The sequence below is a fragment of the Engystomops pustulosus genome, chromosome 6 (genome assembly GCF_040894005.1).
Source record: "Engystomops pustulosus chromosome 6, aEngPut4.maternal, whole genome shotgun sequence".
NCBI lineage: Eukaryota > Metazoa > Chordata > Amphibia > Anura > Leptodactylidae > Engystomops > Engystomops pustulosus.
In genome coordinates, this window is record NC_092416.1 from 35,619,119 (window position 1) to 35,631,498 (window position 12,380).

Genomic DNA, 12,380 nt, shown 5'->3' on the forward strand with positions numbered 1-12,380 from the left:
TAATCAGTAGAGCTCCCAGTAATTACTATATACAGCTTCCCCAGTAATCACTATATACAGTTCCCCCAGTAATCACTTTATACAGCTCCCACTAATCACTGTATAAAGCCCCCCTATAATAACTGTATCCAGCCCCCATATTATAACCATATACAGCCCCCTAAAACTATATATGCTTGAAGCTCTCTGCTGTCCCTACTGTGACCAGAGCCTGAGCTTGACTATTTACAGTTTAAAAGCTCTGTCACCTCTGTGGCTCTTCCAGATTTACTCCCCCAAGGACATATCTTCTCCAGCTTCTCCTAGTAGATGAGCACTTCCTGGTCGTGACATCAGCAAAGGGAACTGAGTCCAGAGCAGCTTCCCTGACTTCCCATAATGCCAAGCTCTCCTCTTATACACTATTACTAGCAGTCCAGCCAATCAGGACACTTCTGCAGCGTTACTTCTGCACAACACAGATGTTACCCTCTCCTGATAGATAAATTTAATGTCATTATTAGAGTCTCACATCCATAATAACATGCATTACTGTTACAGTGACATATACACAGATTATTACACAAAGGCTACATGCAAACGAACATTTGGCCTACAATGTTTATGTAGGTGGTCACAATAACATCCACATGATGCAAGGGCCAAGTTGCAATCCTGGCTAAAAAAAACCACAGACGCCGTGGTTAATAGTGACTGCGCCATCTCGGTGGCAAAATGGTATCCCTTTTGGATATACAGCACATCCAGCAAAATAACGTAATTATATTTGATTTTCCATTCCACTGCGAAAATTATTTTCGCAAAATCAATAGTACAATAGTGTAAAGTACAATAGTAAAGTTAAAGAAAATCACTTGTCCCACGAAATATAAATCCTGCCAAAATGATGGCTCACCAAAGTAGAGCATGAATACATGAAGATTGCAGTAACACACGTGCTTGCGTCAGCAACTCCACCAATTACAAATCATCGCATCCTTGAAGAGGCACCACACCAATAGTGCTGCAATTGGAGATGTTTTTCTCCCTGAGCAATCGTTATCACCATTTTTGCCACTCGGTATGCTAATTAGGTTAATTAGGCTTTCTACCATGTAGGTCGTCCTGGTACTGCCCACTTGACAAAGCCTAATTAGCATATAACCGCAGATTTCTTGGAAAAGTGGGGGCTAAAGAAAACATTCCAGCTGCACCAGACCAGTATAGTGCCACCTATCGGTGAATGCCAAAACTATTTAAATTGGTGGAAACGGGTAAAGGTCCTCTTTTAATGAGTTCCACCATCGTAAAAAAAATTATTCACAGGATAGACCATAGTATGTGATGTCACCAGTGAATATAGCTGTGATCAAACCCGCTCACTACTATCATTATGACCACCACTCCCATTGGATCAATTTCATCAACAGATCCCTATAGTGATCCTATAGTGATCTCAGTCCAGTAGCAAAAAGGAAATTCCTGGTACTAAAGACATGATATTAGTGCCTTATACCGTTATACCATGGCCATGCAAAACAAGACATAGTCAAAGAAACTTCAAAATTGAGATGTGACTGATCTAAACACGTAACAAGCAGAGGAACGCACAGGAAGACGGTGGCTTCAGCTGCACTTTGTTTCCTGCACATAAAAGGTGGAGAGACGTGTTCACTGCTGATCAGATCGTGGGGAACCAAACCGATTCATCATGGTCACCTCTCATATCTGGCTGGTTGTTGCCTTCTTCATCCATGGTGTCCTTTCACAAGGTATGTAGTGGGGGGGGGGGGGGGAGCAAGGGGATATCAGGGGGAAGACTTTAATCCATTGTTATAAAATATTGCTCATGGAAACATAATTTGGGGGATAATGTTGAAGATATATAAAGTTCATGTTTACATTGCAGTATTTTGCTCAATATATTGGATCAGCCAAAAACAGAAGTTTGTCTAAAAAAGAGAAGCGTGAAGACATCCAGTGTCAGATGTCTTTGGCCGACCACTTCTTCTGGTCTGAACTTTTATGTGACCTCCACACCGAGGCAACTGTCCTGTACCCATACTGTCATTCGAGTATTGTACAGGCCAGTAGAGCTTTGATCAGGGTAAAATTTACACCGTCATAGATCCCTATTATAAAGTAAATTCTGTTCTGCAAAGTCAAGGGCTCGTCTACGGGAAAATGGCTGTCACACACAAATGCAGTCAACATGTTCTGATAGTTTCTCTCTGTAGGTTCCACTAATTTTGCCTTAGATATACTGACAAATGTGATCTTACACCAATGCAATGATCACTTTTGCTAATTAATTTTTTTCATTCTGTCTTTCCTCTAAATTTACTAGCTGAAGATAAAGACAGCTTCATAACAGGTAAATCATCTTATATACAGTATATACAGGATTATTTGGGAGAGATTTTCTTTTTTGATATTGTCCTAAATTTAGGATTAAACTAGACTACATTGTCTAAATCTGATAAATGGATTCTCAATGGATTTTCAATGTATTCTCTTATAGAAGCAATAAAGTGCTAAATCAACTAACGCACTATAAGTAAGAAAATGTTACGATAATCACAATAAAATGGGCATTGCCAAACTCCATACATTTTGAAAGTAACTATCAAAAGAACAATAAATGGGGGTAAGGTCACAAGACCAGCCCATTCAACCATATATAAGACACAAATATTAAAAAAATATAAGACACCTTTTTGTGTCTGAAGCCTATATGTCTATGCTGTTTCTCATTAAGGTGTTGAAAAAGATGACCATTTGACCCTTAAATTTGGCACGGAATGTAGCTGGGAGAAGGATGGAGAATTTCAGTCTAATGGAACAGAGCTCAAGTTGGGTTCTCTATGGAACGATCCTCGTGGAGTCTACTGCGCTATTACTGATAAGACCAAAAAGTGTGTGAACGTGTATGTGAGAAGTGAGTATACAGTATTGTTAGCATCATGACTTGGTAAGTACCAGATTTTGTCCATGTAATGGATTGAGGATTTACTGTTGGCTTTATGACCCCAAAATATTAAAGGGTTGTTATATCATAAATAAAAACTTTTGTAAAAATTTGCCTTTACTAATTTATTAAATCTAGTGCTGCACCAGTGGATCTCTCTCCAGGCTTTCGTTATTTTTCCAGATGTGCTATATACAGCCACATGGGCTCCTTGTATCATCACTGATTAACGTGCGCCATGTGACCAATCAGCCAAGTGATTGGTACACTGGTCATATGGATGTAGGTCAACAATACACAAAAATAAACAAAAACACCAATAACTGGGACAGTCAAGGCTTTGATACTGGAGCAGTGCTGGATTTGACAGAAGAGTAACCAGTAGTTTTTTTTTTTTTGTTTAAAACCAGTTTTTTGCTTGGTGCTGGATCAATTCACCGATACTGACTATCCATCTGTCAGTGAGAAAAAGATACAGATCCATCCTTACTTAGGCTACATTCACACAACGTTGTGCCCACCGTACCATAGCAGGGTGGGCACGCATCGGCGCTGGGGAGAGGAGGAGGGGGTGAGCGCTCCTCACCCCCTTCACTCTCCATAGCGATGTATGGCCCACAGCACCACATTCTGGGGAAAGATAGGACATGTCCTATCTTTCTCCCGGCGACGGGACAATACGGTGCTACCACTCCCATACGGCGCCGTGCCCCCATAGCTGTCTATTGGCGGCGTATATACATTGGCGATATATACGTCCCCCATACGGCTTTGTGAATGTAGCCTTATATAGTCACTAAAAGAATAGGATACCTCAAATATAACTTTTAATACATGGTACTGGAACGTCCTTTATATATATATTTATTTCATCACCACCTTTCAAGAGACATAATTGATTTATTTTTCCCTTGGGGCTTAAATATTTAGCAAAACTAGTATTAGCAGGCAGATTGGAAAAAATTGATATCAATTCAGCAATTGTGGGTGGGTGGGGGTTGTTAACATTTGTATAGAAGCAACAAACCGGCACTTTCGCCACCCTACCTTTATACAACATTTGTATAGAGGCAGGACAAACATTATGTTGTTTTTTTTCCTCTCAGTTTTCTTTCTTTTTAAATATGTTTCTTTGTTGTTGTTTTTTTTTTAAATTAAATGTATAATTTAGAAAATGTAAAAAATTAAAATTGAAAGTATAAATCCCACTTGGCAATTTTACTATGGACCACTGATAGTTCTGTAGTGCAGTGTATTATACCTGTCAACCATATGCTGACAGCCATTGCATGAGACCTGGATCCAAAGCCTAATAGGTGGGCTCAGATGATTTGATGCCTAAGACGATAGCTAAAATGATGGCTACGATGACTGCAGGTACTTTAGGTCTATGCACCTCTTTAGTCACATTCGCCAGTCTTGTCTTCTTTAAAGCTACGCAGCCTGAACTAAAACCCAAATTAATTATGCTTAAAAGAGTATCCCCAGATACCCAGAACTAGATCAGATCAGAACTAGCCAAAAACACTTGCTCAAAGATAATTCCTTAAAAGTGAATGCAGAAAGAAGTGGCTACCTCCTAATTCAATCTCCACCAGGATGTGGTAAACCAGCAACTGCTTACCATATGGGACCTAGATCCCGGGCATCATGTTATACCCTATTTATATACTATATATAGGCTCACATTTATCACTATCACTATATGCAGTTTGCCTGTAGAAGGTGCAGTGTGTGACAGATTCATGAAATGTGTCTCAAATCTTTATGAATCTGGAGCCCCCTGCACTGCTCCGACAGAGTGCACCAACTTTTTTTGGTGCACCTTTAACACTTCTGTCAGACAATGCATGATAAATGTGGCACTTGGTCAAACAGGGCACCGGAAAGCCGCTTTATGTGCAGAAAGTTGTGTTGCGTTAGGTATAGTGCAGACACAAATGTGTCACGGCACTTCTTAGTTACATGTACAAGCATTTTCCACTGAAAATAACATGCAAAGTCAGACAAAAAACTGGCACAAAGGCTTTAACAAATCTGGGCCATAATGTCTTGAAATGTACCACAAAGATGTGACGTTTTCTTAAAACGGACCTGTCACCAGGAATGTGATTTTTAGTAGGTGACAGGTTCCAATAGTCTATGCTAAGTTTAAAAACGCCTTTGTCTGCATTCTGAATCATTTCAGTAGTTTATATAAGTTTAATTCACATTACCTGGCTGGCTCCCTGCCAGCAGCAAGTGGTGAGTCCCTGGGAAGAAAGCAGTGGCAGCTCGTGTCTCAGTCTCCTTATGTATTCTTCTTCTACTCTGCACTGCCTGCTCAAAGTGGGGAGGGAGCTGTATGAGTGTGGAGGAGACTAACACAGGCACACAGAGGATGCAGTTTCCCCCTCCGGGGACCACATGCTGTTGGCAGGGAGCCAAGTAATGTGACTTAAATCTATATAGGGTACTGAAATGATTCAGAATGCTTTGTCAGTCACCAGCTAAAAATCATATTCCTGGTGACAGGTTCCCTTTAAGACATAAGAAAGCACATGTTCCTAGTTTTTGTGTATTATGACTGTTTGCTTATCACCTTATCTCTTATATCCCCATTGTATACCTTATATCTGACACCATGTTACCCATATGTATAAGCTTGCTCTTTTTGTCAGGATGCTTGAACTGCATACAGTTGGACGCGGGGACAATTGCCGGCTTCGTTGTGGCCGATGTGATTATGATCGGTCTTATCGCCACGGCTGTATATTTTGTTTCTGGATCTGAGACGCGTCGGCCTGGCCGAGGTTAGATGAACATGTGGTTATTGCTTTGTGTGTTTATAAAATTTTTATTCCATCATGTGACTCCTCTATGGTTACATAACTCACTTTTAGTTCAGGCCATACATTTTCTACTTATTTTTGTTCTATTTTACCAAAATCATTTTGGGTGAAATGTTAGCTAATAAGTATTCTGTAGGAGATCTACCCCAATCTAGAATTTTTAGGCTAGATGCACATGCCGTGGTGATAACGAGTACAGTTCAGTGCTGCTGTTTTATGGGGAAGCAGGGGCTCCTTGTATCATATATCACCATGATGTTGGGAGTCCCACCCTCATCACTGTGGTCAGGCCACAGTCACTGCACGGTGTGGGATTCAAGGACCGACCAACGGTTGTGTGTTTCTACCCTGAGGCCCCATTCACATGGGCCGTGTGTGAACATATATCCGGTCACTAGTTTGTAGCATAGATGCCTATGGCTTTGGGTGCAGAATGGGGATAGAGCTTGCTCTATCTTTGGCCGCAAGAGTGGCCGTGTAGCGTTATTTCATTTGGAGAGGGGAGGGGCAAGCACCTTCATAAAATAATATAGCCAAAGGCAAAAAACCTTCTATGCCGTAATAAAAGTTCATGGGTTAATTAGTGACAGACCTTTTACCAAACTTTGCATAAACCAAGTACACAACCCGTCTTTCTCCACTTATCAGACCTGCTAAATTCTGCTGAATCTATGAATTCTGATCAAATTATAGTTTCCCATTAAAAGTTAATGAGGGTGGGCGATATAGTAGGGCATTGGTAGCGAACGTATGGCATGTGTGCCAGAGGTGGCACTTAGAGCCCTCTCTATGGGCACCTGCGCCATTAACCCAGTGCGGAGTTCACCAGACAGGACTCAAGGCCTCTTGCAGTCCCAGGCAGCCCAGGACCCTAGAAGGAAGCTACAATGATAATCCAAACTTCTACTCCTTCCTTCTACTGTATTGGTGTCCTCAAGTGCCTATACAATTTAAACATGTGACAGAGCAAGGAGTAATAAGTTTCTGCTTAAATTGTCGCATCGGCACTTTTTGCGAAACATACGTGGGTTTTGGTTGTAGTTTGGGCACTCGGTGCCTAAAACGTTTGCCATCACTGGAGTAGGGTAAGGAGTTTGAAATAGAATGGTAAGTAGTGACTGGCATCTACAATGATCAGCCTTTCATTCCATTCCAGATTTAGGGGGCCGAATCCTTTTATTTTTCCCTGTGTTTACTATGACACACAACATAGCAATTATTTGGTACCCCTATAGCTCAGGGAACACAGATAACAGATCACTGCTAGGACCACTCATATACTCGGCACTCTACACATTGAAGACACTAGAAATCAGAAACAAATTGGTGTCAAGCCCATTGCTCGCAAGAGATTTGCGCTTGCAGGATTTCTCAGATCCAACTTAGAATCACTGAGCTTGTCCATTCAGTGATTTGAGGTTTGGTCCCTGCTGGCACACAAAGCAGGTTTCTTGGACCCAACTCACCCTAGGTCAACGGACTTAAAGAAAACGTGTTAGCAGAAATTGACCTAATAAACCACTACCGGTATATTGCAGTTTAACACCTTCCATATTGTGTTTCATGACCCAGTGAGGTGGCATAATCCAGAAAATCAGCTTTGAAGTGAGATGTAAATTGATTATATAAAATCAAGAAGACGGAAATTTTAACACTGAAGTCAAGATCTCTCTTGCTAAGAAAGCCCCCTACACTGTAGTTGATGGTCCTGCATCCAGAGACAGCACTGAGCAGATCTCCTGAAGTCCGATGCATTATGTCAATCAGAGGAAGAGGCATTCAGAGCTCCCCGCCTTGACTTCAGTGTTAAAAACTCCTCCTCCTTGACTTTATACAACCAATTTACATCTCACTTCAAATTTGTTTTTCTGGATGTTGTCATCACTGGACCATGAATGAAACAAGAACTAGAAGGTGTTATTCTGTTTGACAATATACTAGTAGTGGTTTATTAGGCCAATTGCTGATTACAGGTTCCCTTTTAATTGATTCATATATTCATCCTGGTAAAACTTTTGAAAACATTTTAATCTTTTACAGCTTCGGACAAACAGAATCTGATTGAAAGTGAAACTGCATATCAGGTGAGTGGTAACAAGGACTATGAGTAGTACCACAGTAGAAGCATATTTAAGGGCGTATTGATTTCAGCAGGAATTGGGAAAAGAAGAATAATCCCCAGGATGAGGTGCTGCAATAGAATGAAACATGACAGATGGCTCTTCATTTAATGAAACGGATTGCAAAATTAACTGTCCTTTAAAAAATGGAAACTGATCCATTTTTTTTCCTTTAAAATTCAATGTTTAACCCATTGATGACTCTTAATAGATGATAGTGCTCCTTTATTTTGATATTTTGTTATTTAATATTTTGTAGTGTATTTCAGTCACTACAATTGTGGGGGGGTCTTACTACCGGGACTCACCACAGCGTGGTGCTGCTTTATTCATTTCTTTAGATCTATTCTATAGGCAACTGCATAGTATGGAATGGAGTAGCAGAATAAATGTGACCCACCTCTCCAGTCATATCAGGGCAGATTTACTTACCCGGTCCTGTCGCAATCGCGCGGCGCATTGTCCGACGTGGATTGGGGTTCTGCCGGGATTCACTAAGGTCCATGCGCCCAATATCCAGTAGGTGTCGCTGCAGTGCCGAGGTCCGCCGGAATTCACCTGCTTCTTCCCGGTGCATGTAAGTGCTTGATCTTGCGACACATTTGATTTTTTAAATTCCAAGTTTTTTTCCGAATCCGTCTGGTTGCCCGACGGCCACGCACCCGATTTCTGTTGCGTGAAAGCCGGCGCGATTGCGCCAAAATCCAATCATGTGCGCCAAAATCCCGTCGGAATTCGTCGCAAAACGGAAAAATTTGGGAAACCCGACGAAAGTGCGGCCGCAGAGCCCTTAGTAAATGACCCCCAATGACCCCAAATGACCCCCACAAGACTACACATTCCTTACCAAAGGTTTTTAAACTTCAGTGAACTCGATTTCATACCCTACCTGAAGTTTATTGGGGTAAAACCCGATGATGGTTCTTTTTAAGTAACGTACTGTGCACCTCATTAACCCCCTGCCATTGCAGTCCCAGTTCCATCAGTTGATCAGGTTGCTTGTGAGGTGATTATAAAGTATTTTCTTTCAAGCCCCTTCAGCCCCTTTAGGGACTATTCTTGTCCCCCTTGAAAAAAAATACTCTTTAATACTCTGCCTGTAATGATCATTGCATTGTTCATTTTATTTTTGCAGGTGTTAAGACACCGTGATAATGACGCATACAGCCATCTTGCACCACGTCCCAAAAGAGGAGGTTTCTAAAAATTCTGGCCGACCAGTCACGATTGTGTTGAATATCGTAATAAAAATGTAATCTTTGTCTTCAGTACAAGGTTTTGAGCTATAGCAATGGAAAATATACTCTGTTCTTGTCTGTTTTTTTCTTTGCTTAATAAACCCATGAAAACAACGGAAATCCTGTGGGGTTCATTTAGCTGACGGAGGGGGAAGAATCTCCCACCTGTGATCTACATCTTCAAAGCCAAACCCCAAAGTCTGAGTGAAAAGGAAGTAGAGACAAGAAAGGAACAGAAAGACTGAGAAAGAAGAGCAAAGAACAACATACATAAAAGTAACTGTGATACAATAGTGCAGAGGTCCCCAACCTTTTTTGCACCAGGGACCGGCTTTAAGCTAGACCAGTTTTCCATGGCCGGGTGGGGGCGGGGCTTTGGTCATATGGGGTGGGGTTATGGAGGGGTGGAGCTTATAATATAAGATATCAGGGAGTGTCCGGACCAGATCCATCATATTGGTTTGGTGTAAAAATAAAGCAATGCAAAATGCATACAGCGTATCGCCATGTAGTTTAAAATGCATACAGAGTATCGCCATGTAATATAAAATGCATACAGCGTATCGCCATGTAGTATAAAATGCGTACAGCGTATCACCATGTAGTATAAAATGCATACAGAATACCGCCATGTAGTATAAAATGCATACAGAATACCGCCATGTAGTATAAAATGCATACAGCGTATCGCCAAGTAGTATAAAATACATAAAGCATATCGCCATGTAGTATAAAATGCGTACAGCATATCACCATGTAGTATAAAATGCATGCAGAATACCGCCATGTAGTATAAAATACATACAGTGTATCACCGTGTACTATAAAATGCATACAGCGTATCACCATGTAGTATAAAATGCATACAGAATACCGCCATGTAGTATAAAATGCATACAGCGTGTCGCCATGTAGTATAAAATGCATACAGCGTATCACCGTGTACTATAAAATGCATACAGCATACCGCCATGTAGTATAAAATGCATACAGCTTATCACCATGTAGTATAAAATGCATACAGAATACCGCCATGTAGTATAAAATGCATCCAGCGTGCCACCAAGTAGTATAAAATGCATACAGCGTATCACCGTGCACTATAAAATGCATACAGCATACCGCCATGTAGTATAAAATGCATACAGCATACCGCCATGTAGTATAAAATGCATACAGAATACCGCCATGTAGTATAAAATGCATCCAGCGTGTCACCAAGTAGTATAAAATGCACACAGCATGCCACCAAGTATTATAAAATAGATACAACGTACCGCCAAGTAGTATAAAATGCATACTGAATACTGCCATGTAGTACAAAATATCACAAATGCTGCATATACATACAGCATATATACACATAAACAAACAGTAGATACAGCATATACACATATACACATACATACACATACATATATACACACATACATACATATACATATATACAAACACACACATACATATACATATATACAAACACACATATACACACATACACATATATACACACACATATTACATATATTTACACATATATACACATATTACACATATATATCCAAAGATAAAGTAACCTTACCTCTCTGTTGTGTTCTTGGAAATTTCCGTGCCTTGTCCGGGGTTGAGACGGGAGTGGAAGGGGAGCCGGGAGCCGAGAGCCTGGAGGGGGAGGAGGAAGTTAGCGGAGCTGGGTTGGGACGGGAGTGGAAGGGGAGCCGGGAGCGGAGAGCCGGAAGCGGGTGGGTCAAGAGCCGAGAACTGGGAGCGGGGTGGCAGAGGGAGCGGAGAGCCGAGAGCGAGGGAGCGGTAGGGGAGCTTGAGCAGGGGCAGGGAGCCGAGAGCCTGGACGGGGGGCGTTAGCAGAGACAGGTTGAGACGGGAGTGGAGAGCCGGGAGCGGGGGGCGGAGGGAGCGGAGAGTCAGGAACCGGAGGGAGCGGAGAGCCGGGAGCAGGGGGCGGAGAGCCAGGAGCAGGGAGGACGTTAGCGGAGGGAGCGGGAAAGGAGCCTGGAGCTTGAGCGGGGGCAGGGGGAGCAGGGAGCCGAGAGCCTGGAGCGGGGGGAGCTCGGTGCCGGCAGTGTCTGGGGGCCGTTGTAAGGTGCCGGTGGCGTCGGGGGGTGGGCGCAAGGTGCTGGCAGCGTCGGGGAGCAAGGTGCCGGACAGAGGGCTGCAACGTGGTCCCATCCGGTGCGGGAGCTCAGCGTTGGCCGGTGACGCCCCTGCGCGGACCGGCTGATGAACTCCAACGGCCCGGTCCTGGTCCGCGGACCGGCGGTTGGGGACCTCTGCAATAGTGGACCCTTTGTATCAGTTTGGATTTAAAGGGGATTTTCCAGATTTAAAATATTAGTAACATATCTAGCAGATAATAAGTTAGTAGGGGTCTGAAGAAGTTGTCTCAGTTGAGTGCCCTTTCCACTGCCCAGTCCTTTGATATTAATGTCCCCCTAAACCACGCCTTTTGATCAGCCCCCTACTCCACCCCCACGCAGTATAATTTCCCCCATAGTGCTCTCCATATTCCCGTCACATTGTGCCCCCCCAACTCCCTGTCACATTGTATCCCCTCTGATATTGTGCCCCTACCTCTCATGCCCCTTCTTGTTTTGCCCCAGCAGCTCCCCCTCTTATTGTGACCCCCCAGCAGATCCGCCTTGTATTGTATCCCAGCAGTTCCCCCTCTTATTTTTTTCAATCCACATTTATTGATGAAAATGCTACAAACAAAATTCTCAAAGCATGAAGGGTGGTCTCGCAGGACCCCAGCATCAAGATACATCCAATGTCATATAGCGGCAAATCCAATGTCATATAGCGGCATGAAGGCAGACTGTGAAGTCACACTGAGGGAAAGATCATAATGTAACGCCTGTGGGGGTCCACCCACCCGTTCCAGTAATGGAACGAAGCAAAAATACATACAGGAGACAAACAACTCAAGACAAAGAATAAGAGAGAGCTGGGTGGAGGAGGGGTCCAAGCTTAAGGGTGGCTTCTAAGTCATTATTTGTCCATACGCACTGAGCGTGACCGTACAGCCTAGTATTTGTCAATGAAGGGGTTCTGAAAGGTTAAGGTTTCAAGTAAAGATCTTATTATTCTAAACAAAAAAGATCCTGAATTCCCCCTCTTATTAAACCTCCCAAGTTCACCCTTATTGTGACCCACCAGCAGTTCCCCTTTTTATTTTGCCCCCACAGTAAAATAATAAAAACTGATACTCAGCTTTCCCCATTCCCCT

At 42.6% G+C, this 12,380-nt stretch overlaps 2 protein-coding genes across 3 annotated transcripts in view; one reads left to right on the top strand and one right to left on the bottom strand.

Moving 5' to 3' along the window:
• Nucleotides 1-11,362, bottom strand: part of UBE4A (ubiquitination factor E4A) — a 30,850-nt gene extending 19,488 nt beyond the window's left edge. The window contains exon 1 of one of the 2 annotated variants that reach the window (XM_072155682.1): nt 10,719-11,362. In XM_072155682.1, the coding sequence (XP_072011783.1) occupies nt 10,719-11,323 (605 nt within the window). In that variant the 5' untranslated portion in view covers nt 11,324-11,362. The remainder of the gene's footprint in view (nt 1-10,718) is intronic. The other variant, XM_072155683.1, reaches the window with a different exon arrangement.
• On the top strand, nt 801-9,256 carry LOC140134890 (T-cell surface glycoprotein CD3 gamma chain-like). Its single transcript, XM_072155681.1, has 6 exons — nt 801-1,751; nt 2,327-2,353; nt 2,738-2,917; nt 5,608-5,739; nt 7,819-7,862; nt 9,034-9,256. The coding sequence occupies exons 1-6, from the start codon at nt 1,691-1,693 to the stop codon at nt 9,100-9,102; spliced, it is 513 nt and encodes a 170-aa protein (XP_072011782.1). The 5' UTR covers nt 801-1,690; the 3' UTR covers nt 9,103-9,256.
• Nucleotides 11,363-12,380: the final 1,018 nt, after the last annotated feature.

Excerpts from the sequence above, each read along its gene's own strand:
- LOC140134890 (XM_072155681.1), top strand. The coding sequence starts at position 1,691 with ATGGTCACCTCTCATATCTGGCTGGTTGTTGCCTTCTTCATCCATGGT. Across the intron at positions 5,740-7,818 it reads GACGCGTCGGCCTGGCCGAG|CTTCGGACAAACAGAATCTG; the intron begins GTTAGATGAACA and ends AATCTTTTACAG. Across the intron at positions 7,863-9,033 it reads AAAGTGAAACTGCATATCAG|GTGTTAAGACACCGTGATAA; the intron begins GTGAGTGGTAAC and ends TTATTTTTGCAG.